The 24,951-nt window shown below is 47.6% G+C and overlaps 2 protein-coding genes across 2 annotated transcripts in view; one reads left to right on the forward strand and one right to left on the reverse strand.

The window, feature by feature from the left end:
* Positions 1-8,692, forward strand: part of lhx8a (LIM homeobox 8a) — a 48,139-nt gene extending 39,447 nt beyond the window's left edge. The window contains exon 6 of the mRNA XM_038793414.1: positions 8,169-8,692. Coding sequence (XP_038649342.1) covers positions 8,169-8,245 — 77 coding nt within the window. The 3' untranslated portion in view covers positions 8,246-8,692. The remainder of the gene's footprint in view (positions 1-8,168) is intronic.
* An 8,478-nt stretch (positions 8,693-17,170) lies between these two features.
* Positions 17,171-24,951, reverse strand: part of slc44a5b (solute carrier family 44 member 5b) — a 436,275-nt gene continuing 428,494 nt past the window's right edge. Inside the window, exon 23 of the mRNA XM_038793600.1 lies at positions 17,171-21,224. Within this exon, the coding sequence (XP_038649528.1) occupies positions 21,112-21,224 (113 nt within the window). The 3' untranslated portion in view covers positions 17,171-21,111. The remainder of the gene's footprint in view (positions 21,225-24,951) is intronic.

Raw genomic sequence — 24,951 nt, forward strand, 5'->3', positions numbered from 1 at the left:
CTCCTACGCTCCAGGGGGAAAAAAGTCCTAGTTTATCCATCCTCTCCTTGTAACTCAAACCATCAGGTCTCAGTAGCATCATTGTAAATCCTTTTTGCACTCTTTGAGTTTAATAATTTCCTTTCTATAATAGGGTGACCAGAACTGTACACAGTATCTCATGTGTAGTCTTACCAATGTTTTGTACAACTTCAACAAGATGTCCCAACTCCTGCATTCAATATTCTGACCAATGAAACCTAGCATGCCGAATGCCTTCTTCACCACCCTGTCCACCTGTGACGACATCTTCAAGAAGCTATGATCCTGTATTCCTCGATCTTTGTTCTGTAACTCTCCCTAACACCCTACCATTAACTGAGTAGGTCCTGCCCCAATTCGATCTACCAATGAACCACTTAAGGCCCCACGGGCTCATGCCGCAATTCATGATTTGCTGGGACCGTGTCTGCCAGCTCCCCGTTAACCAGGGGCAGCAGCCCTTAGAAACCGCTCCTACACAGCCAACCCCACACAGCTCACAGTCATTCCACCAAATGGCCAGATTACTGGAAGCAGGATTGAAATCCGATAGGATATCCTGTTCCCCCGAGGGGCCAGTGTCGTTCAGAATGACCCGTCCCTCCCACTGACCACATGTCAACATTCTCCCACAGGATCTCCATCCGATGATACCTGCCCATCCAGGGTGGTCCTTTCCCCCTGCCTCTCATTTTATTTATTTATTTATTATAAATTTAGAGTACCCAATTCATTTTTTCCAATTAAGGGGCAATTTTGCGTGGCCAATCCACCTACCCTGCACATTTTCTTTTGGATTGTGGGGGCGAAACCCACACAAACACGGGGAGAATGTGCAAATTCCACACGGACAGTGACCCAGAGCCGGATCGAACCTGGGACCGCGGGGCCGCAGTGCTAACTGCCGTGCTGCCCCTCCCCCTGCCTCTCATGAGAACACTTGGAGCTCCGTGGAGACCATTCGCAGCACAGCTGTCATCCCCACTCTCCACTAGTGCAGAGGCACACACCTCGGTGGGCAACAATAGCGGACGGGCTTCTGGAACACATTATGGTTAAGCACCACACAGTTGCTGATGGAGGTATGAATGCCCAAGTAGCTGGGTCCCAGTCAGAAGCTGAGTCCAGGTTTACCCAGAGCTAATGCAGTCGATAGGGTGTGGCCATGGTATTCGGAGGGGTATGTCAGCGGCACTCCAGGTCCATAGCCGATTGGCGGAGTCCCAGTGGCTACAGGCGCAGGAGACAGCAATGGCAATATGTGGCACCGAGACCAACATAACTCGGGTGCCAGCCTGGTGTACAAAGTCAGCAGCAATGAGTGGAGGTGTCCAAGGTGTGGCTCCGTCAGTGACGCCCATGCCTGAGCACCTCGACAGCATGGCCCAGCTGCTGGGGGACATGTCCAAGTCCCAAGTGGACCTTGATGACGTGCTGAGGAGCATGTCCCAGTCTCGGGTGGGCACTGAGGAGGCGGTGCGCTCCAAAGCATGTTCCAGAACATGTGTCCCAATCGCAGGTGGGCGTTGCCGGATCAATGCAGAGCATATCTCCGTCACAGAGGGCATCGGCACCATGCTCCAGACATTGGGGGGAGCTGGCGGGGGCTGGCACGGCGCACGATTCAGCTGCCTCACTCTCCTGAGGTGAGCCACAGAGCCCTATGGGCACTGACCAGGAGGAGGGGGGTGATGGGTGCCAACTAATAGCCACCAACTCCCCTGAGACACCCCCCCCCCCCTCCTTCTGCCTGTCCGCTATGGCATAGATTGAGGTACACCAGTACAGCCACCTGCCTTCGTCAGTGACCCGCTTAGGGTGGGTGACAGAACTCCATCGCCCTAGGGTGATGTTATACAGACTGGGGGGGGGGGGGGGGGGGGGGAAGGTGTGAAGAGAAGAGGAATTGAGAGGAGGATGGGGGTTGCATGGCTGAGGGATGGGAAGGGAGGGTGGGGAGAGGAGGAATGACAGACGAGGCCATGACCTATGCGAAGTGGGCAAGGATGATGGCCTCCCTGGACCTCGAGACTTGCTGCATCCTCACCGCTGTCACCTGTCCTCCATCCTCCGGCTGGTCCTAACGCTCCTCCACCTCCCAGTATGTCGCCCCCCCCCCCCCCCTGCTGTGTCAGGTTGTGGAGGGCACAGCAGACCACCACAAAGCGAGCGACCCTCCGTGCGGGGTGTACTGTAGGGCACGCACCATCAGAGCGGTCGAGGCATTGAATCTGCATCTTGAGCCGTCTGATGCACTGCTCAGTGACAGACCAGGTGGCCACATGGGCCTTGTATCGATCTCCTGCCTCCGTACTGGCCTCATTAACCAGGTCCCTAATGGGTGCCCCTTCTCCCCCCCAAGGCCGGGGATTTCCCGAGTGTCCCAAGGTGCAGCTGTCGTGCACACACCCTGGGAAGCGTATGCACAGGTGCATGATTTTCTTGTGATTGCACACGAGCTGTAAGTTCAGGGATTGGCGCCCCTTTCTATTGATGAAGGGCACTCCCTGTTAGCCTGGTGAGTGCAAGGCGACATGTGTGCCTCTATTACCCCATTGACCTGGGGAATCCCACTGATGGCAGAGAATCCTGCTGCCAGGGCGACCTGGTCCAGGTCAAAGTTTATACAGTTTGTTGCCCGTATCCTGATTTTGCCAACTCGAGGGGGCTGGTTAGATTGCAAACCAATCGGTGCGTTTCTCTATTTTGGCCCCTCCTGTGGTTTACTGGCCGAGCGGCGCTCTCGCTCAAGTGCACGCGGCCATTAAATCGAGCCCCTCGAGTTTTCTTTTGCAGGTCTGAAGTGGCTTCCCTCGGTTTGCGTTTCCCAGCTGTTTAATTTCAGCATGAAAACAGTTCTGTCTACCTGGGATTCCAAATCCATGCCAACACACTGCGTCCCGAAATGGCCTTGCTGATCGTTAAACTGCAAACATCTGCTCCTGATGGCCCTAAGAAGGGCCGACCTCCTCTGAGCAAGTCTGGGTGGGCAATAATCGTCAGACTTGGCAGCCATACTCATCTGGAATTCCCAAGTATCGTTTGCACATAGGCACCAAGTGGTGCACATAGGCACCAAGTGGTGCACATAGGCACCAACGATATAGGTAAAAAACGGGATGAGGTCCTACAAGCGGAATTCAGGGAGTTAGGAGTTAAACTAAAAAGTAGGACCTCAAAGGTAATAATCTCAGGATTGCTACCAGTGCCACGAGCTAGTCAGAGTAGGAATGTCAGGATAGATAGGATGAATGCGTGGCTCGAGAGATGGTGCAAGAGGGAGGGATTCAAATTCCTGGGGCATTGGGACCGCTTCTGGGGGAGGTGGGACCAGTACAAACCGGACGGTCTGCACTTGGGCAGGACTGGAACCGATGTCCTAGGGGGGGTGTTTTCTAGAGCTGTTGGGGAGGGTTTAAACTAATGTGGCAGGGGGATGGGAACCAATGCTGGAAGTTGGAAGGTAGTAAAACAGGGACAGAAACAAAAGGAAGTAAGGGGAAAAGTGCAAGGCAGAGAAGACATAGTCAGAAATCCATAAGGGCGACAGTACAAGGTACAGTGACTGAGGGGAGCACAGTGAATAGGCCCAGTAATAACAAAAGGAATAAAACTGGAGATGTTAAGATTCAAAACAGAGGTAAAAAAACCAACATAAGTGTACTTTACCTGAATGCTCGTAGTATTCGGAATAAAGTAAATGAGTTGGTGGCACAAATCATCGTGAAGGACTATGATTTAGTGGCCATTACTGAAACATGGTTAAAGGATGGTCACGACTGGGAGTTAAATATCCGAGGGTATCAAACTATTCGGAAGGACAGAGTGGATGGTAAGGGAGGTGGTGTTGCTCTGTTATTTAAGGATGACATCCGGGCAATAGTAAGGGATGACATCGGTGCTATGGAGGATAAGGTTGAATCCATTTGGATGGAAATCAGGAATAGTAAGGCGAAAAAGTCACTGATAGGAGTAGTCTATCGGCCACCAAATAGTAACGAGATGGTGGGGCAGGCAATAAACAAAGAAATAACTGATGCATGTAGAAATGGTACAGCAGTTATCATGGGGGATTTTAATCTACATGTCGATTGGTTTAACCAGGTCGGTCAAGGCAACCGTGAGGAGGAGTTTATAGAATGTATCCGCGATAGTTTCCTAGAACAGTATGTAATGGAACCTACGAGGGAACAAGCGGTCCTAGATCTTGTCCTGTGTAATGAGACAGGATTGATTCATGATCTCATAGTTAGGGATCCTCTCGGAAGGAGCGATCACAATATGGTGGAATTTAAAATACAGATGGAGGGTGAGAAAGTAAAATCAAATACTAGTGTTTTGTGTTTAAACAAAGGAGATTACAAGGGGATGAGAGAAGAACTAGCTAAGGTAGACTGGGAGCTAAGACTTTATGGTGGAACAGTTGAGGAACAGTGGAGAACCTTCCAAGCGATTTTTCACAGTGCTCAGCAAAGGTTTATACCAACAAAAAGGAAGGACGGAAGAAAGAGGGAAAATCGACCGTGGATATCTAAGGAAATAAGGGAGAGTATCAAATTGAAGGAAAAAGCATATAAAGTGGCAAAGATTGCTGGGAGATTAGAGGACTGGGAAATCTTTAGGGGGCAACAGAAAGCTACTAAAAAAGCTATAATGAAGAGTAAGATAGAGTATGAGAGTAAACTTGCTCAGAATATAAAAACAGACAGTAAAAGTTTTTACAAATATATAAGACAAAAAAGAGTGGCTAAGGTAAATATTGGTCCTTTAGAGGATGAGAAGGGAGTTTTAATAATGGGAAATGAGGAAATGGCTGAGGAACTGAACAGGTTTTTTGGGTCGGTCTTCACAGTGGAAGACACAAATAACATGCCAGTGACTGATAGAAATGAGGCTATGACAGGTGAGGACCTTGAGACGATTGTTATCACTAAGGAGGGAGTGATGGGCAAGCTAATGGGGCTAAAGGTAGACAAGTCTCCTGGCCCTGATGGAATGCATCCCAGAGTGCTAAAAGAGATGGCTAGGGAAATTGCAGATGCACTAGTGATAATTTACCGAAATTCACTAGACTCTGGGGTGGTCCCGGTGGATTGGAAATTAGCAAACGTGACGCCACTGTTTAAAAAAGGAGGTAGGCAGAAAGCAGGATATTATAGGCCAGTGAGTTTAACTTCAGTAATAGGGAAGATGCTGGAATCTATCATCAAGGAAGAAATTGCGAGGCATCTGGATAGAAATTGTCCCATTGGGCAGACGCAGCATGGGTTCGTAAAAGGCAGGTCGTGCCTAACTAATTTAGTGGAATTTTTTGAGGACATTACCAGTGCAGTAGATAACGGGGAGCCGATGGATGTGGTATATCTGGATTTCCAGAAAGCCTTTGACAAGGTGCCACACAAAAGGTTGCTGCATAAGATAAAGATGCATGGCATTAAGGGTAAAGTAGTAGCATGGATAGAGGATTGGTTAATTAATAGAAAGCAAAGAGTTGGGATAAATGGGTGTTTCTCTGGTTGGCAATCAGTAGCTAGTGGTGTCCCTCAGGGATCCGTGTTGGGCCCACAATTGTTCACAATTTACATTGATGATTTGGAGTTGGGGACCAAGGGCAATGTGTCCAAGTTTGCAGATGACACTAAGATGAGTGGTAAAGCGAAAAGTGCAGAGGATACTGGAAGTCTGCAGAGGGATTTGGATAGGTTAAGTGAATGGGCTCGGGTCTGGCAGATGGAATACAATGTTGACAAATGTGAGGTTATCCATTTTGGTAGGAATAACAGCAAACGGGATTATTATTTAAACGATAAAATATTAAAGCATGCCGCTGTTCAGAGAGACTTGGGTGTGCTAGTGCATGAGTCACAGAAGGTTGGTTTACAAGTGCAACAGGTGATTAAGAAGGCAAATGGAATTTTGTCCTTCATTGCTAGAGGGATGGAGTTTAAGACTAGGGAGGTTATGTTGCAATTGTATAAGGTGTTAGTGCGGCCACACCTGGAGTATTGTGTTCAGTTTTGGTCTCCTTACTTGAGAAAGGATGTACTGGCGCTGGAGGGTGTGCAGAGGAGATTCACTAGGTTAATCCCAGAGCTGAAGGGGTTGGATTATGAGGAGAGGTTGAGTAGACTGGGACTGTACTCGTTGGAATTTAGAAGGATGAGGGGGGATCTTATAGAAACATTTAAAATTATGAAGGGAATAGATAGGATAGATGCGGGCAGGTTGTTTCCACTGGCGGGTGACAGCAGAACTAGGGGGCATAGCCTCAAAATAAGGGGAAGTAGATTTAGAACTGAGTTTAGGAGGAACTTCTTCACCCAAAGGGTTGTGAATCTATGGAATTCCTTGCCCAGTGAAGCAGTTGAGGCTCCTTCATTACATGTTTTTAAGGTAAAGATAGATAGTTTTTTGAAGAATAAAGGGATTAAGGGTTATGGTGTTCGGGCCGGAAAGTGGAGCTGAGTCCACAAAAGATCAGCCATGATCTCATTGAATGGCGGAGCAGGCTCGAGGGGCCAGATGGCCTACTCCTGCTCCTAGTTCTTATGTTCTTATGATCAGGAATTCTAGGATCTTGGGCTTGGCAACCACAAATTGGGATATCTGTCAGGTGTATCATTCGCTTCAATATTCATTTTCTTCATTTTTTAGAAACTATTTTATTGAAGCATTTGTAATTGTCACAATTTACAGTTTAACACTCCGACATTCGTAAAATATCCACGCGGGCCGACACGCAAAAGCCTACAAAAAAACAACTTCCCCGACTACTCCCACCCCTTTTTCTAATTAGCCATGTATTCCCTGTCCTTGTGTTACACTACAATGCCTCTCTCCCTCTTTCTCTCTCTCTCTCTCTCTCTCTCACTACCCCCTTGTCCTATCTTAGCCAAAAGCGGCACTTCTGACAGCGCAGCACTCCAAAAGGATGTAAAAAATTTTTAAAAGGCATGGAGCCTGTTCCATTATAGTTAGCCCTAGGTTTGTGCGCAATTTTCTGGAGTGAGATTTGAACTTTAACAACCTTCTAACCCTGCGGAGGTATATCAATTGATTCGCAACTGACACAATTGGTATAATTGAAGCAGCAACTTCCCAAAACTTCGAGAGCACGAACCAAACCTGGAAGGGCAAGGGCACAATTGGGCCCAGATCTGGGAAGTGCCTTCCATATGATGCTTTTTGGAGTACCTTCACTACACAGGCTGCTGCTGGTCAGGAAATTGGGTCCACTGAAAAAAATGAAATGTAAATCGCTTATTGTCACGAGTCGGCTTCAAATGAAGTTACTGTGAAAAGCCCCTAGTCGCCACATTCCGGCGCCTGTTCGGGGAGGCTGTTACGGGAATCGAACCATGCTGCTGGCCTGCCTTGGTCTGCTTTCAAAGCCAGCGATTTAGCCCTGTGCTAAACAGCCCCTGCCGATGATATCCACATCCATGAATGAATGAATGAAAATAAAACATTGAGCAGATTCGGGCAGTGTGGGCTTCTTCACTGAAATTTCCCATGTTCCTACTTTTTTTTGTGTTCTAAGTTTTGTTGAAGCTTGTGCGCGGCATGGTAGCACAGTGGTTAGCACTGCTTCACCGCGGCAGCGACCCGGGTTCGATTCCCAGCTTGGGTCACTGTGCGGAGTCCGCATGCTGTCCCCATGTCTGCGTGGGTTTCCTCCGGGTGCTCCGGTTTCCTCCCACAAATCCCAAAATACGTGCTTGTTGGGTGAAATGGACATTCTGAATTTTCCCTCTGTGTACCCGAACAGGTGCTGGAGTGTGGTGACTGGGGGATTTTCTTTTTTTTTAAATAAATTTAAGAGTACCCAATTAATTTTTTCCAATTTAGGGGCAATTTAGCGTGGCCAGTCCACCTAACCTGCACATCTTTGGGTTGTGGGGGCGAAACCCACGCAAACACTGGGGAGAATGTGCAAACTCCACACTGACAAGTGACCCAGAGCCGGGATCGAACCTGGGACCTCGGCGCCGTGAGGCAGCTACCCCACTGTGCCACCGTGCTGCCCCCGACTGGGGGATCACCGCAGCATCATTGCAGTGTTAATGTAAACCTACTTGTGACAATAATAAAGATTATTAGTATATTTTTTTTCTTGTCAAAGCCTAATCTCTCCATTCTGTTAACAGCTCATTCGCCAACGTCACTGGGACTTCGGCCTCTTTCATCTCGTGCGATGACTCAGCTTCCCATTGGCCATGTTTGACTTCCCTTCAATCAGCAGCTGGTTTGGCTGAATCTTCAGGTTGGAAGATAAATGCAAAGTGCATCAATCTACTGCATTTCAAATCCACTTTTTGAAGAGTGTTGCAGACGAGGAACCTTTTTTTTTTTCTTTTCCCGGTCCAACCCCTCAGTTTCCTATTTATTGGCGTCTAGTGGAGCACTTTTCGATTGACAAGTCCTATTTTGGTTACTGACGTGCCAAATGTTTACAACCTTGACTGTAGTGTTAATGTTAACGCTAGTTTATATTGGTAAGTTATTGTTAAGAGTATATCGAGTGTTTGCAAACCCTATGTGTTTTATACAGTCCACTTGATTATTCCAGGAAAGGAATTTGTAACGAGCTCTGGTTATCTGTTATGTAGTTTCTGTTGCACCATTGTCGAATTCTGGACTAAAAAGAAAATAAATGTTTGCTACTGATGCTTGAGACTCAATCTTCATATCACAACAACCCTGGATACAAGCAGAATCTGTGCAACTCTTGGTATCCCATGGCTGCAATATTTAATCTCGCACAATATATTTGCTGGCCAGTCAGATGTTCTGGGTATAATCGATAGTAGAAAGCATTACATAGAAATTGCAGCACAACACAGGCCCTCTGACCCAACTGGTTTGTGCTCTGCATATGTATCAAAAATAGCAGATCAGCTACGATCTTGAATGGCAGAATAGGCTTGAGGTGCCAAATGGCATACTTTTTTAATAGACTTTTTTCATCGTGGGGGATTTGTCTAGCTTGCCCATCAAACACTCCTTGCCTTGACTAGTCCCACCTGTGCACCAGTTTCTGGGAAGAAGGACTATCTCATTGTAGCTTAAACATGACTAAGAAACTGTTTGAGAGACGGCGTGTACATTGCTACATTGGTTTATCTGAGCATGAGATGGTCCCCTGTCCTCCGTTCTTTTTTTTTACTGTGGGTGGGGGGAAAAGTACATCTCGATTGATTGGAAAGCTTCCTTGATCTCCACAGGACAACGTGACTGCTTCTGATGGAGATCGTACTTCATGATCTCTCTGCCTTTCTCTACCAGTTCCTTTACCATCGGATCTGGCTCTTGTGCATCCCTGATTTTGTTTTTTTGTGCCATCACTCCTCACCTTGGCCCCCAGCTCTAGAATTCTCTCCCTACACATTCCTCTACCTCCTCCCTTGACGATTTCAAGTGTTGGTCAGCAGTACTAATATATCTCCCTGTGATGAGGATACTTGCTCTTGTAAAATATTTCCAGGCACTTACGACAAAAAAAGGTATAAATTAATTACTAAAGTGCAGGAGGAGCCCATCAAGTCTGCACCGACCTCTGAAAGAACACCCTGCCTATGCCCACTCGCTCAACCTATCCCTATAACCCCACCTAACCTGCACATCTTTGGACTGTTGGGAGGAAACCGGAGCACCCGGAAAAAAACTCACACAGACGCGGGGAAAACGTGCAGGAGACAGTGACCCGAGGCCGGAATCGAACCTGGGACCCTGGCACTGAGAGGTGGCAGTGCTGACCCCTGTGCCACCCCATTAGAAATTGTCCCTCGTCATTCCCTGTCTGGAAACTTTTCAGTGGCAAGGCCAGCATTTGTTGCCCATCCCTAATTGCCCTGGGGAGGTGGTGGTGATTTGCCACCCCAGGTGATGGTGTTCCCGTGCCTTTTCTGCCGATGTTCTTCAACTTGGGCGAGGTTACAGGTGCTGTTACAAGGGGCTTGGGTGAGCGGATTAGCTCCTTATTTGGTTCCCTTTTGAATGCTATGATCGAAATCTGTTACCACTCCCACCAGCTCCCACCACCTCTCAATCTTGGGCTGTGCAATCAAATCCTAATCATGTGCTATATAAAATATGATTTATTTATTTTTGTTTTGTGCCACCAATGGGAATAAACTTCTTGCTACACTGGCCAGACCCCTCCTGATTGTCTGAAGCCCCTCATCCCTGACACCATTCTTTGTAAGCCTCTGAAGTCCCTCATCCGTACTAAAGCGCAGTGCCCAGAATTATTAGATGTAATACTCCTGTTACGGATGAACCTGAGTTTTATAAAGGTTCATCATAACTTTGCAATTGTCTGCTTTGTATCGGATTGTACCGCAAAGAAACATTCTGCACCTGCATTTATGCTCCACTCGAGTCTCCTCGATCATTCCTTGCCTAAATCTATCTCTTTCTTTCACAACTACTTATCTAGCTTCCCCTCCGAAGTTCAATTGCTCGGTGATGTAATGAGTTCCACATTCTTATCACTCTGAATAAAAGAAGCTACTTCTGAATTCCAGGGACCTGGGTTCAGTTCTGGCCTTGGCTCACTGTCTGTGCGGCGTCTGCACGTTCTCCCCGTGTCTGTTGTGAGTTTGCTCCGGTTGCCTCCCACAGTGCAGGTTAGGTGGATTGGCCATGATAAAATTGCCCTTAGTTTCCAAAGGTTAGATGGTGTTACTGGGTTATGGGGATAGCTTGGGGGTGTGGACCAAGATAGGAGGGTTGGTGCAGACTCGATGGGTCGAATGGCCTCCTCTGCAGTGTAGAGATGGGTTTCTTGGTGCTAACATATATCGATAGCCTCTATTTGCGCTCTTCTCCACAAATGGCAACGTTCTCGATATCCACTATCATTTGATCTTTTTAAATACATATAGAACATAGAACATTACAGCGCAGTACGGGCCCTTCAGCCCTCGATGTTGCGCCGACCTGTGAAACCATCTGAAGCCTATCTGACCTACACTATTCCATTTTCATCCATATGTCTATCCAGTGACCACTTAAATGCCCTTAAAGTTGGCGAGTCGGGCAGCACGGTGGCACAGTGGTTAGCATTGTCGCCTACAGCGCTGAGGACCCGGGTTCGAATCCCGGCCCTGGGTCACTGTCTGTGTGGAGTTTGCACATTCTCCCCGTGTCTGCGTGGGTTTCACCCCCACAACCCAAAAAGATGTGCAGGGTAGGTGGATTGGCCATGCTAAATTGCCCCTTAATTGGAAAAAATAATTGGGTACTCTAATATTTTTTTTTTTTTAAAGTTGGCGAGTCTACTACTGTTGCAGGCAGGGCGTTCCACACCCCTACTACTCTCCGAGTAAAGAAACTGCCTCTGACATCTGTCCTATATCTACCACCCCTCAATTTAAAGCTATGTCCCCTCGTGTTGGTCATCACCATCCAAGGAAAGAGACTCTCACTGTCCACCCTATCTAACCCTCTGACTATCTTGTATGTCTCTATTAAGTCACCTCTCAGCCTTCTCCTCTCTAACGAAAACAACCTCAAGTCCCTGAGCCTTTCCTCGTAAGACCTTCCCTCCATACCAGGCAACATCCTAGTAAATCTCCTCTGAACCCTTTCCAAAGCTTCCACATCCTTCCTATAATGTGGTGACCAGAACTGCACGCAGTACTCCAGGTGTGGCCGCACCAGAGTTTTGTACAGCTGCAGCATGACCTTGTGGCTCCGAAACTCAATCCCCCTACTGATAAAGGCTAGCACACCATATGCCTTCTTAACAGCCCTATTAACCTGGGTGGCAACTTTCAGGGATTTATGTACCTGGATGCCGAGATCTCTCTGTTCATCTGCACTACCAAGAATCTTGCCATTAGCCCAGTACTCTGCATTCCTGTTACTCCTTCCAAAGTGAACCACCTCACGCTTTTCCGCATTAAACTCCATCTGCCACCTCTCAGCCCAGCTCTGCAGCTTACCTATGTCCCTCTGTAGCCTATAACATCCTTCAGCACTATCCACAACTCCACCGACCTTCATGTCATCTGCAAATTTACTAACCCATCCTTCTACACCCTCTTCCAGGTCATTTATAAAAATGACAAACAGCAGTGGCCCCAAAACAGATCCTTGCGGTACACCACTAGTAACTGAACTCCAGGATGAACATTTGCCATCAACCACCACCCTCTGTCTTCTTTCAGCTAGCCAATTACTGATCCAAACCGCTAAATCACCTTCAATCCCATACTTCCGCATTTTCTGCAATAGCCTACCGTGGGGAACCATCAAATGCCTTACTGAAATCCATATACACCACATCAACCGCTTTACCCTCAGCCACCTGTTTGGTCACCTTCTCAAAAAACTCAATAAGGTTTGTGAGGCCTGACCTACCCTTCACAAAACCGTGTTGACTATCACTAATCAACTTGTTCTTTTCAAGATGATTATAAACCCTATCTCTTATAACCTTTTCCAACATTTTACCCACAACTGAAGTAAGGCTCATAGGTCTATAATTACCAGGGTTGTCTCTACTCCCCTTCTTGAACAAGGGGACAACACTTGCTATTCTCCAGTCTTCCAGCACTATTCCTGTCGACAAAGACAACATAAAGATCAAGGACAAAGGCTCTGCAATCTCCTCCCTGGCTTCCCAGAGAATCCTAGGATAAATCCCATCTGGCCCAGGGGACTTAGCAATTTTGGAAAGTGTAAAAATAGATAACACCTCCTCCTTGTGAACCTCAATCCCATCTAGCCTGGTCGACTGTACCTGAGTATTCTCCTCGACAACATTCTTTCTCCAGTGTAAACACTTATAGTGTTACACAATTAATGTGGTGACTAGGGGCTTTTCACAGTAACTTAATTGAAGCCTACTCATGCCAATAAGCGATTTACTGAGGCTGTTTAGCACACTGGGCTAAATCATTGGCTTTGAAAGCAGACCAAGGCAGGCCAGTAGCATGGTTCGATTCCCGTAACAGCCTTCCCGAACAGGTACCGGAATGTGGCGACGAGGGGCTTTTCACAGTAACTTCATTGACGCCTACTTGTGACAATAAGCGATTTTCATTTTTTTTCATTCATGTAGGGAATGATCTGTCTGGACTGTACGCAAATCAGTACTTTTCACTGTACCTCAGTACAGATGACAAATCTAAATCTATTACCATGTCTATTCTGCTCTCCCCTCAATGTACAACCTCAGTAATTGGGCCTTGATCTGCATTGTGGCCATATCCTCACAGGTAGTGATTGTATCGTGTCTGTTGGGCAGCCGGTACTGAGGGAGTGCCGCACTGTCAGAGGGTCAGTACTGAGGGAGTCCTCCACTGTCAGAGGGTCAGTACTGAGGGAGTGCTGCACTGTCAGAGGGTCAGTACTGAGGGAGTGCCGCACTGTCAGAGGGTCAGTACTGAGGGAGTGCTGCACTGTCAAGAGGGTCAGTACTGAGGGAGTGCCGCACTGTCAGAGGGTCAGTACTGAGGGATTGCTGCACTGTCAGAGGGTCAATACTGAGGGAGGCCGCGCAAGTGGGAATGCCTTTTTTTTTGAATGAGATGTTAAACTAAGGTTCCATGTTCCTGCTCAGGGAGATGGAAATGATCTGCCGCACTATTTTAAAAAGGGACAGGGGGATTTTCTTTCAATGTTGCTTTCAACCAACATCACAAAAACAAATTACCTGACCATCATTGTGTAGGTGTCTGTAGAATCTTGCTGTGTGCAAATTAGTTACCTTTCCTTTAATTGGTTGTACAGTGCTTTGAGACTTCAGCTAGCTGAAGGCACTACAGACATGCAAGTTCTTTCTTTACAGCATTCTACTTGCTGTGTTTGTCAGTGTGGCGCCATCTGGCGGGGAATGCAAGCTCTTTATAAATTTATTTTTCATCTCTCGTTATTTCAACTAGTTCCAAGTCGGAGAAAAACGGGATAGTGAAGGAATGTTTCTTAAACACAGGAGTTTCTCCTTAATGTCGAATTGTTAAAAAAATGTCTTATTTTCTACCTTTTTCCCTTTCATAAAATGTCATTGTTTGTTGCGCTTTACAAGAACTCAGTAATAAATCCAATCGGAAATTAGGCGAAACGTTTTTCATAGAATTCATAGAATTTACAGTGCATAAGGAGGCCATTCGGCCCATCAGGTCTGCACCGGCTCCTGGAAAGAGCACCCTACCCAAGGTCAACATCTCCACCCTATCCCCATAACCCAGTAACCCCCACCCAACACTAAGGGCAATTTTGGACACTAAAGGCAATTTATCGTGGCCAATCCACCTCACCTGCACATCTTTGAACTGTGGGAAGAAACCGGAGCACCCGGAGGAAACCCACGCACACACGGGGAGGATGTGCAGACTCCGCACACACTGACCCAAGCCGGAATCGAACCTGGGACCCTGGAGCTGTGAAGCAATTGTGCTATTTTTACCCAGAGACTGGGAAGAATTTGGAGTTCGCTCCGACAGGGAGTGGGGAGAATATGGGGCTCACTCCCACGGGGAGTGGGGTGAGAATGTGGGACTCGCTTCCACGGGGACGGGGCGAGAACATGGGAGTCACTCCCACGGGGACGGGGCGAGAATGTGGGACTCGTTCCCAGGGGGAGGGGGCGAGAATGTGGGACTCGCTCCCACGGGGAGGAGGCGAGAATGTGGGAGCCGCTCCCATGGGGAGGGGGCGCGAATGTGGGACTCGCTCCCACGGGGAGGGGGCGAGAATATGGGACTCTCTCCCACGGGGACGGGGCGCGAATGTGGGAGTCGCTCCCACGGGGAGGGGGCGAGAATGTGGGACTTGCTCCCAGGGGGAGGGGGCGAGAATGTGGGACTCGTTCCCAGGGGGAGGGGGCGAGAATGTGGGACTCACTCCCACGGGGAGGGGGCGAGAATGTGGGACTCGCTCCCACGGGGAGGGGGCGAGAATGTGCGACTTGCTCCCAGGGGGAGGGGGCGAGAATGTGGGACTCATTCCCAGGGGGAGGGGGCGAGAATGTGGGACTCGCTCCCACGGGGAGGGGGCGAGAATGTGGGACACGCTCCCACGGGGAGGGGGCGAGAATGTGGGACTCGCTCCCACGGGGAGGGGGCGAGAATGTGGGACACGCTCCCACGGGGAGGGGGCGAGAATGTGGGACTCGCTCCCACGGGGAGGGGGCGCGAATGTGGGACTCGCTCCCACGGGGAGGGGGCGAGAATGTGGGACTCTCTCCCACGGGGACGGGGCGAGAACATGGGAGTCACTCCCACGGGGACGGGGCGAGAACGTGGGAGTCGCTCCCACGGGGAGGGGGCGAGAATGTGGGACTCACTCCCAGGGGGAGGGGGCGAGAATGTGGGACTCGCTCCCAGGGGGAGGGGGCGAGAATGTGGGACTCGCTCCCAGGGGGAGGAGGCGAGAATGTGGGACTCGCTCCCACGGGGACGGGGCGAGAATGTGGGACTCGCTCCCACGGGTAGTGGTTGTGGTGAATAGTGTTGATACATTGAAGGGGAAGCTGGATAAACACACGAGGGAGAGAGGAATAGAAGATGATGGGGTGAGAGGAAAGGGGGAAGGTGGAGGCTCGTCTGGAGCAGAAACATTGCGTGGACATGTGGGCTGAATGGACTCTTGACGCTGTAGATTTAATATATTTCAAATGAATCATGACTTACCCAACATCAATGGTGAACTTACCAAATACTCATTGCGGTAATTGAGATTCCCAAGCAAGACGCAGCACAGCTTTTCATCTTTGATAGTTCGCAGCCAAATAAATTGACACTGTGTGATGGGTAGGGAGAATGCATGATGGGTGCAAGTACAAGTCAGGAGTGTAATGGAATACTCTGAAACCCTGGATGAGCGCAGCTCCAGCATCACTCGAAGCTCAACACCATCCAGGACAAAGCGGCCCGCTGTTTGATTGGCACTCTGCCATGCAGAGTTTGGGCTGGTTTAGCACACTGGGCTAAATCGCTGGCTTTTAAAGCAGACCAAGGCAGGCCAGCAGCACCTTTCAATTCCCGTACCAGCCTCCCCGAACAGGCGCCCGAATGTGGCGACTAGGGGCTTTTCACAGTAACTTCATTGAAGCCTACTCGTGACAATAAGCAATTTCCATTTTCATTCAATGCTGGGATTGATACCACAAACACACTCCCTCCACCACCACCCCTCAGTACTGCCCCTCTGACAGTGCAGTGCTCCCTCTATAGTGACACTCCAATCAAACATTTTCACTTACTGAATATACTCAGTGATCTGGGTAGAGCAGTGTACGCTTGGTGGTGTATCAATTGACCTATTGATAAATTGTTCCAGATTAACAGATTGAGAAGGAGTAGGGCACATTAGCAACATTTAAGAGGCACCTGGCTGAATACATGACTAGGGAGGAAATAGAGGGATACAGACCGAGTAGGGCAGAAGGATTTGTTTTTAGTCAGGGCATCATGATCGGTACAGTCTTGAAGGGCCTGTTCCTGTGCTGCACTTTTCTTTTGTTTTGTTCTTTGAGATCCCCTCTCACTCTTCTAAACTCCAATGAATATAATCCTATCCGAATTAGTCCCACCATCCTAGGATTGCCTGGTAAACCTTTGCTGCACTCCCTGCATAGCAAGATAAGGACAACATAACTGCACACATGTGGCCTCACCATGAACCTATACAATTGCAGTAAAACATCTCTATTCCTATACTCAAATGGCTCGATGGCCAACTGGCCTACTTCTCTTCCTACGTCATATAGTCTTAAGTGTTACCCCGATGGTTAGCCAATCCCAATGCAGGGGGCTTGGGGGGGGAGGGAGAACAGGAGAACCACGATATTGGTTCATCATGTGTGTGCAGCCTCAAAGGAGAAGCTATTCCCAGGTTCGATTCCCGCTTGGGTCACTGTCTGTGGACTCTGCATGTTCTCCCCGTGTCTGCGTGGGTTTCCTCCGGGCGCTCCGGTTTCCTCCCACAAGTCCCGAAAGACGTGCTTGTTAGGTGAATTGGACATTCTGAATTCTCCCTCTGTGTACCTGAACAGACGCCGGAGTGTGACGACTAGGGGCTTTTCACAGTAACTCCATTGCAGTGTTAATCTAAGCCTACGTGTGACAATAAAGATTATTATTATCATGCTCATACTCTAAAGCCAGCCCGCATTAAACAAAGACAATGGACACCTTCATTTATTATCGAAAAAGTTTATTAAATGTAAATATTTCAATGCATTGTAGTCACTGCTGTTGAATAAAACACAGCACAGTAAGGAAATTGATAATTACAGAACTCTGAGGGACAATACATTGCATCAAATACCAAACATTCAAAGTTAATCACACAAAATATTTATGGCAAAATCGGTCAGATTTCTGCACAGCAGAAGCATCAATTAGATTTTAAAGCTTCAAATTTTCATGCAAATTATCGGTAACAGTACAAATAAACCAACTTGTTAATATATATATAAAACATTGGTAAGATTAGCAAGTTAGGATAACAGAAGCCTGAAGACCTGAATTTGGCCCCGAGTAATGAGGACTAGTTATGTCAGCACATCGGCGCTTCATAAAAAGGTGAGTGGGTATTGAGTAATCGGACAGATTCCCTGAAGGGCAAATGTCTGACCTCTACTTTCAGCGTTTGCAATGATCAGGTAAACGTCTCATGTACCTGGCAAATGCCCTCCTGCTTCATTTAGGTGGGTGATATTCATCACGTATGAAGTACTCCTAACTAACGAAACTTAGTACCTGTGAGGGCGAAATATAAAAACGGACGGCCACCTTTTCTTCCCTCCCCACTGACACATCTTCACAATTTTAACAGCATAATTGAACGTAAAGAGTTTCATTTCCTCCTTGGTTACACCTCTGTAGCAAAGTGGCTGTCCTGCTAACGCACAAAGCGTGCAACCACTCTTCCCCAGGTCTCACTCTCGCACATCCATAGCTGCAAAAACAATCTACCAATGTCCCAACTAATCACAAAGTCAGCACTTTCAGATGGAATAGCGGGTGGGGTGTTTTGAGGAAATGAAATTCCAAGTTTTAATTATTTCTCATCCTGATCTCTTCCCTCAGGTAGAGTAAATGTGCGCAGGGGCTCTGTCCTATGGGCGGACACCATCCAACTCACCCACAGGGGTCATCCATGAAAATGTTCCGCAGTTTATTAGCAGCAGCTGCTCCATACTCTCTACATGTCAGGTATAGCTGGACTAGAGTGGAAGCTGTGTCCTCTGGTGGGGGAGGTGCCAGGATACAGGCAGAACCGACAACGCAGAAGCAGGCCATTTGGCCCATCGAGTCTGCACCGACCCTCCGAAAGAGCACCCCACCCAGGCCCACGGCCCCACCCTATCCCCATAATTACACCTAACCTTTTGACATGAAGGGACAATTGATCGGGACCAATTTATCGAACCTGCACATCTTTGGACTGAGGGAGGAAACCCACGCAGACATGGGGAGAATGTGCAAACTCCACACAGTGCGAGGGACCCGGGTGACTGTGAGACAGCAGTGCTAACCACGCCCTGATGTCACACAAAGGGCAATCTCGAACTCACTCCCCAGAAAGTTATTGAGGTTGAGTGTCAATTAAACAATTTCCAAATTGAGACTGATAGATTTTTATTGGGTAAGGGGCATTTGGGGTTACAGCACCAGGGTGGGTTGATCATGATCAAATTGCCATGATCAAATTGAATGGTGGAAACCGCTCGAGGGATTGATTGGCTGTCTCCTGTCCCAGCGTGTGACAAGTCCCACTTCAGAGTAAGCTAGCTCCCTTTTCCAGGTTTAGTTTGCAATGACATTACTGTTGAGAGAAGGTAAGTTTGTTGCTTCCCTGTGATGTAGAGGGGAGGGGATGTATTGACTCAGACACTTGCAGAACTTCTCTGCTAACTGCCCCGTGATTATTTAATGCTCAATTAAACTTGGCAGTTGAACATTTTATATGAGGGACAGTATCTCTACCAACACACTGATGCTCCAGTCTGGACTCTGGACTTGAACCCACAACACCCGAATGAAAAAACAGGAGTGTTATCTGAACAAGTGACCCATTTCATCCCACAATAAAATCTTCACACAGCAGGAGGCCATTCTGCCCAGGGCATCTGCGATGTCTTTTTGAAATAGCTGCCCCACTTCCCTTGTTCTTCCCCCACTTGAGCCCTGAATGATTTTTCCCTTATGCTGTATTATTAATCGAATTCCCTTTCAGAAGTTATCATCGGTTCTGTTTCCACTCCCCACCGTGGTCTAGTTTACAACAATCACACAAACAAACAGTCCATTAATACTCTGATTCCTCCGGCCTGTCATGTGAAAGAGCTCGCAAGAATAATCTTGACTTTGGAGTTAACTTGGCTCTGATGAGGAATGAAATGGTGGGTTTTTTCACATACAGTAAAATGTGATTACGCATCCATCAGATACAAGAACCCCTCAGGGGGCGAGAGCTATGGGGACTATCGGCCCAAAATCACCTGTTCCTTCCAAACCCGCTCCCCTCACCACACGCCATGACTCCAATTATTTTCTGATAAAATAGTGAAAGTGCTGGATAGATTGACCTGTAATAAATTATTCCCGTGCTGCGTAGATTGACCTGTGAATAAATTATTCCAGTTTAACAGTTGGAAGAGGAGGAGCGAAGAATTTAAATAGCAGAAGAGCAGGAATAGACTGGGTGTTGGGCGGGTCTTCACCTCCGAGAGGGAAGCTTCTGGAATGTGTTTCTGACTGGTGTGGTAGCTGCTGACTCTCTGCACCTTCTTCAAGAGCAACTGGATTTGTTCTTGACTGGTGCCGAGATCGTTTCATACAGGTCTCTAAGGATCACACACAGTCTCTGTGATCACCAGCATTGGTTCTGATCACCTGAGGGGGTTGAAGAGGAAATTTTTCCAAGTATATTTTTTCCATTACTGGTCCTGGGAATTTCTCTAGTTTTTTTTGCCTCTCCCAGGTTGCATGGGTGCGGGATTGGGTGGGGGCAAGGGATGCAGTCAATGATACTCCAGCCAACACGAAGATGAAGCAATCTTGATGTCTATGCGCTGGCAAACCTATCAAATTGGCATTGGCTGCTTTTAATAGACAGAAAGTCTCATATGTGGCATATACCCGGTCCCAGACAGGGAAAGATGTGATGCACATAATGTAAAGCCACCATTAGAGGTAAAGAAATAAAACTGTCAACATTGGACCTTCAAAGAAGTGGAAAGTGGGTTAGCACTTTGGAAAGTGGCAGTGGCCACGGGAAAGGGGGGGGGGGGAGAAGAGGGTTAACACTTTGGGAAGTGCAGGTGAAAAATGTCCCTCTTCTGATGATAAGTTGCTGTGTGAATTTTCAGTGTTAGTCAGCTGTTACTGTGGAAGCTTTCTTCCAGACATTTTGAAATGTAGCCATTCTCATTCACTCCGCCACAGTCTCCTTAAAGAACCTGTTACTTCCTTTCAACATGCCACTAACACAGAATTCCAATGTCCCACCAACATCAAGCACAAGGCACTTGAACTGATGAATAACATCCCCTTTCACTTTGCTATGATTCCAGGAGCAACTTACCGAGAGCTTTGCTCCCCTCTCTGCCCTATTTTCGATGAGTGTATCTGTGTTAAAATCCTATCTGCAAGATTTCAAGGCGAATGTTAATTAACACAAACACTACTGAGTCCGTGCCCACAAAACAAACAAGGGGCACTGAATTACCAAAGTAACCGGCCAAAGTCAACATCAGAGTCTGGAGAGATGTGAGGCCGCAATTAATGATTATGTTGGGGGTGAGGGGCCCCCAAACAAGGGGCACAACAATTAGAGCCAGGCTTGTCGGGGAGTGCCACCTTTATGTTCTCAAGTCCTTGAGGGGGGGGGGGACACAAACCCACAGACGTACAGGCTCACCAGTGCTACCAACTGAACCAGACTGTCAAGTAGCAGCGACTTGTGGTCGTGCCTTTCTGGAACCTTTCAGAACAGAACTTTTATGTAACTTGGATACATCAAAAGATGGGAGGTCATGGGCACGGTTTACTACGTTAAAGCTGCTGTATAAATATAAGGTGTTGGTGTCGCCTTTTGTTCATGGACAAGGAGATGTGCCCAAGGCAGCTTTCAAAGCCTCTCATCTTCAGCCGCTCGATTGCGTACATCCAGAATCTTCATCAACGTTTTACTCATGAAATACGGCCTGTCTGCCGATCCATCGTTTCTTTCTAAATCTTCCACTATGAAGAGGAATTACAGGCAGTGATTACAGAGCCACCACATCTCATTCTCAACGCACACATCAACTGCAGCGGATCTGAAGGCCAGTGTTATGTGGGCACCTTCCGATTGACTGCAATGTCAGTGCAAACTCACTCTTCCCCCAGCCAAAATAAATTGGCCAGCTTCCAACAAGCTGAGATAGAAACACTGAGGGGGGGGGGGGGGGAGGAGGTCCAGAGCAAGGGGACATAACCTTCAAATTAGGAATAGGCTCTTGAAGGGGGACTTCTTCACACAAGGAGTGGTGGGAGTCTGGAACTCGCTCAGATTGTAGCCGAGCCGTCTGGGTCACCTTTACCGGGACTGGGCCGTCTTGCCAACAGGGATGGCCGGAAATAACCGAGCCAGGGCAGCTCTTTGCCAGGTCTTTGACAAAGCTACCCCACCTAGTGCCACCTCCCACCTCTTCTTCCCCCTCTTCTTCCCCATAACCCTGCAAAGGTTCCCTTTACAAGTGTTCCTTCAATTCTCTTTTGAAACTTATTATTGGTGGTTTAGCACAGGGCTAAATAGCTGGCTTTGAAAGCAGACCAAGGCAGGCCAGCAGCGCGGTTCACTTCCCGTACCAGCCTCCCCGAACAGGCGCCGGAATGTGGCAACTAGGGGCTTTTCACAGTAACTTCATTTGAAGCCTACTCGTGACAATAAGCGATTCCCATTTTTCTCATTGAATCATTACTGTGCTCAACAATTAATAATTGATCGTTATTTGTTATAATTATTCTATAATTGTTATCATCGAATCTGCTTCCACCGCCCTTTCAGGCAGCACCTTCCAGATCACAACAACTCGCTGGGTAAATAACATCCTCCTCATCTCCCCCTCTGCTTCTTTTACCCATTCTCTTCAATCTGTGCCCCTCTGGTTACCCTCCCTCCTGTCACTGGAAACACCTCTTCCCTGTCTACACCCTGGGACAACCCGATCAAATCTCCCCAAACCTTCCTCAACCCCAAGGAGGAATAACCCCACATTCTCTGGTTTGAAATGTCAATTATAAATCATTGTATCCACAGAATCGCCCCAATAAATGGATAGTGCAACGTGGAGTTTATATATATATATAAATATATATATAATACATAGAAACGCACACATATATATTTTATATATATAAATATATATATGCAGCACCATAATCATGACATTCACATACCCTGTACAAATGCTTGTAGAATCAGCAACGCTGAGGTTCTTTTTTTGTTTTTTTTTCTAGTATATTCATTAAAATTGTATCCATTTGAAATTGTAAAAAATCGTATACAAGAGTGTAATCCTGCGCTTACATATAAAGGCAAATATATTACAGACGCATCGTGACTTCCTAAACCCTGGAGACTGACTGGGTGAAATCTGGAGTGGTTATCAATGTGTGGGTGGTGTCTCTGTTATCTTGCATCCCCCACTCTCCCATCGCTTTTCCTCAGTGTCAAATCACCCCCCCCCCCCCCCCCCCCCGCCCATCCCGTGGCCACCGCCACTTTCCAAAACCTCCTCCCAGCCCCAGGCTCCCCGCGTCTCTTTCTCTCGGGCAATGAGTAAGTGAAGGTCCCCCTGCCAGTGCAGATAAACCTCTCATCTCCTCAGTCAGCTGCCATTGCCCCTTGAAAGATAAAACATGTCCGCGCGTGTGAGAGACCCTCCCTTCCACCACGAGGGAAACAGCTTTCCACTGGAATGACGGGGGGGGGGGGGGGGGGTAAGAGCTTCAAACCAGCTGCTCTCGTTCCAGCATTCCACTGAGAGTCACGTCTACGGTGAGCGATCCAACCAACCCCAGAACTCTGGAGAATATCCTGATGTTCTCGTAGAATAAAAAAAAACGAATGGCTTTAATTTACATTCAGCACAAGTTCCCCCGATGCTCCCAGAGCTGGAGCGAGACAAAAAAAAACTTGGTCCAGAAATTACTGGAATGCTGGATTCCAGCATTCACAAAAATCACTGATTTTTGTTGTTTGTAGCCACAGAGACATGGGGGTAGAGGGGGGAAAGTGAGGCCAGGTCAGGGCAGACACGATGGGCCCAACGGCTTCTACACTGTAATCTTTCTGTGTTTCCATGGTTTTTTTTCATTCGCTATCTGTAAAAATGAGATTTAATTTGCTTCAATTGTTAAGGACTGGGCTGTCAGGAACATAAATCATGCCAGTAACAGTCTTTACCATATAAAACACCAGCCCTAAATGACACTGGTGAGATTTGGCTGCAAAAACAGTACAAATCGAGCACTTTCAGGCCATGCAACCCAACAGGGGAGCTGGGGTGGTCCCAGAGAGACAGGGGGCAGAGTCCCTCAAACTGAGCAACAACTTGTGATCAACCACAATCCGCTCAAACGCCTGCCTTGTTTTACGTGTTCAGTAACAGACTCACCAACATCTTTCCGGTAATTTCTGGGCCAATGTATCTGAAATCACTGACTGTCCCAAAAAAAACATCGACCTTACGACCCTCGCTTTAGGCACCTTAGTTACGATCCTGAGAGGGCGGAGGGAAGGGCTTGATGCGTGTGCGGTTTGTCGCAGGGTCATGACCAGCTGGCACTGCAACCAGGAGCTGAAGCCCCCACTCGCTCTCCCCTTCTCTACCCCCTCCCCTGGTCCTGACACAGACCATTATTGCATATTATCTTTTTTTTTATGACTTTATATACAATTAGGATTTCCTGTTGTGTGACAGGAGCATGGAAAGATGGAACATTAGAGAGAAAGGCCAGTGGGCAAAGTCAGGCATCACGTAGGTCACAGAACTGGGTCCTTTTAAGGCCAAATATATAAACGTTAGCTTAGCAGAACACAACTTGAATATTGCTGGAATCTGAGACATGTTGTTGAAGAGTTTTGCTTTGCACTCATCAGGACAAGTTTCAAACAATCACAACACTTTATACTACAGAGAAATGGGTGATCATCGGTTGGCAAGTCAACTCTCATTGGCCAAAGCGTTGCCATGGAGAGAGCAACAGGGAACGATAGGCTCCCCCAGCGCACCCGGGTAATTCATAAAAGGTACAAGGCTTGAACACATTCCTCATCATGTTCCACTTTTAACAGCCACTGTTAGGTGTGCTTTCGCGATTGGGCAGCACTTGCTGAACACTCCGGAGTGCATTAATGGCTGCACCAACAATCAATTTAAGACAATCAGTCAAGTTCGTAATGTAGCTCATTTACACTTGCGAAGAACGACCTACATTCATACCCAGGGACCCGTTCTCTGCAAACAGAAGGAACATTTTCAAGCTGTGCATCTCTTTTGAATTACCCAGGGAGCTGGGGGAGCCTATAGTTCCCTGGTGCCTACTCCATGGCAAGGTCTTGACCAGTCAGAATCAACTCGTCAACCAATCAGCACCCCTTTTCGCCTGTAGTATAAATTGGTGTGATTGTTTGAAATTCGGCGTTCTTGTGTTTGCCCTGATGAGTGCTGGATGAAAAACTTCAGCAAAATATTTCTCATTGCAGTAATGTTCAAGGCCAAATATATTTCCTACCTGAAAATTACAACACTCCTACATTGCAACTATTGGGAGTTTGTACTGAAGCTGGACGCGATAGTTTTTAAGAAAGCGAGTGGCTGAAAGGGAGCTCTCCACCTGCCTTCCCAGTACACCATCTGGTGGCACATACATGTGCAGTTTTGGGGCCACACAGCGGCAAAATGCTGACTGTTTTTGCCTT

Source organism: Scyliorhinus canicula, chromosome 4 (assembly GCF_902713615.1).
Source record: "Scyliorhinus canicula chromosome 4, sScyCan1.1, whole genome shotgun sequence".
NCBI lineage: Eukaryota > Metazoa > Chordata > Chondrichthyes > Carcharhiniformes > Scyliorhinidae > Scyliorhinus > Scyliorhinus canicula.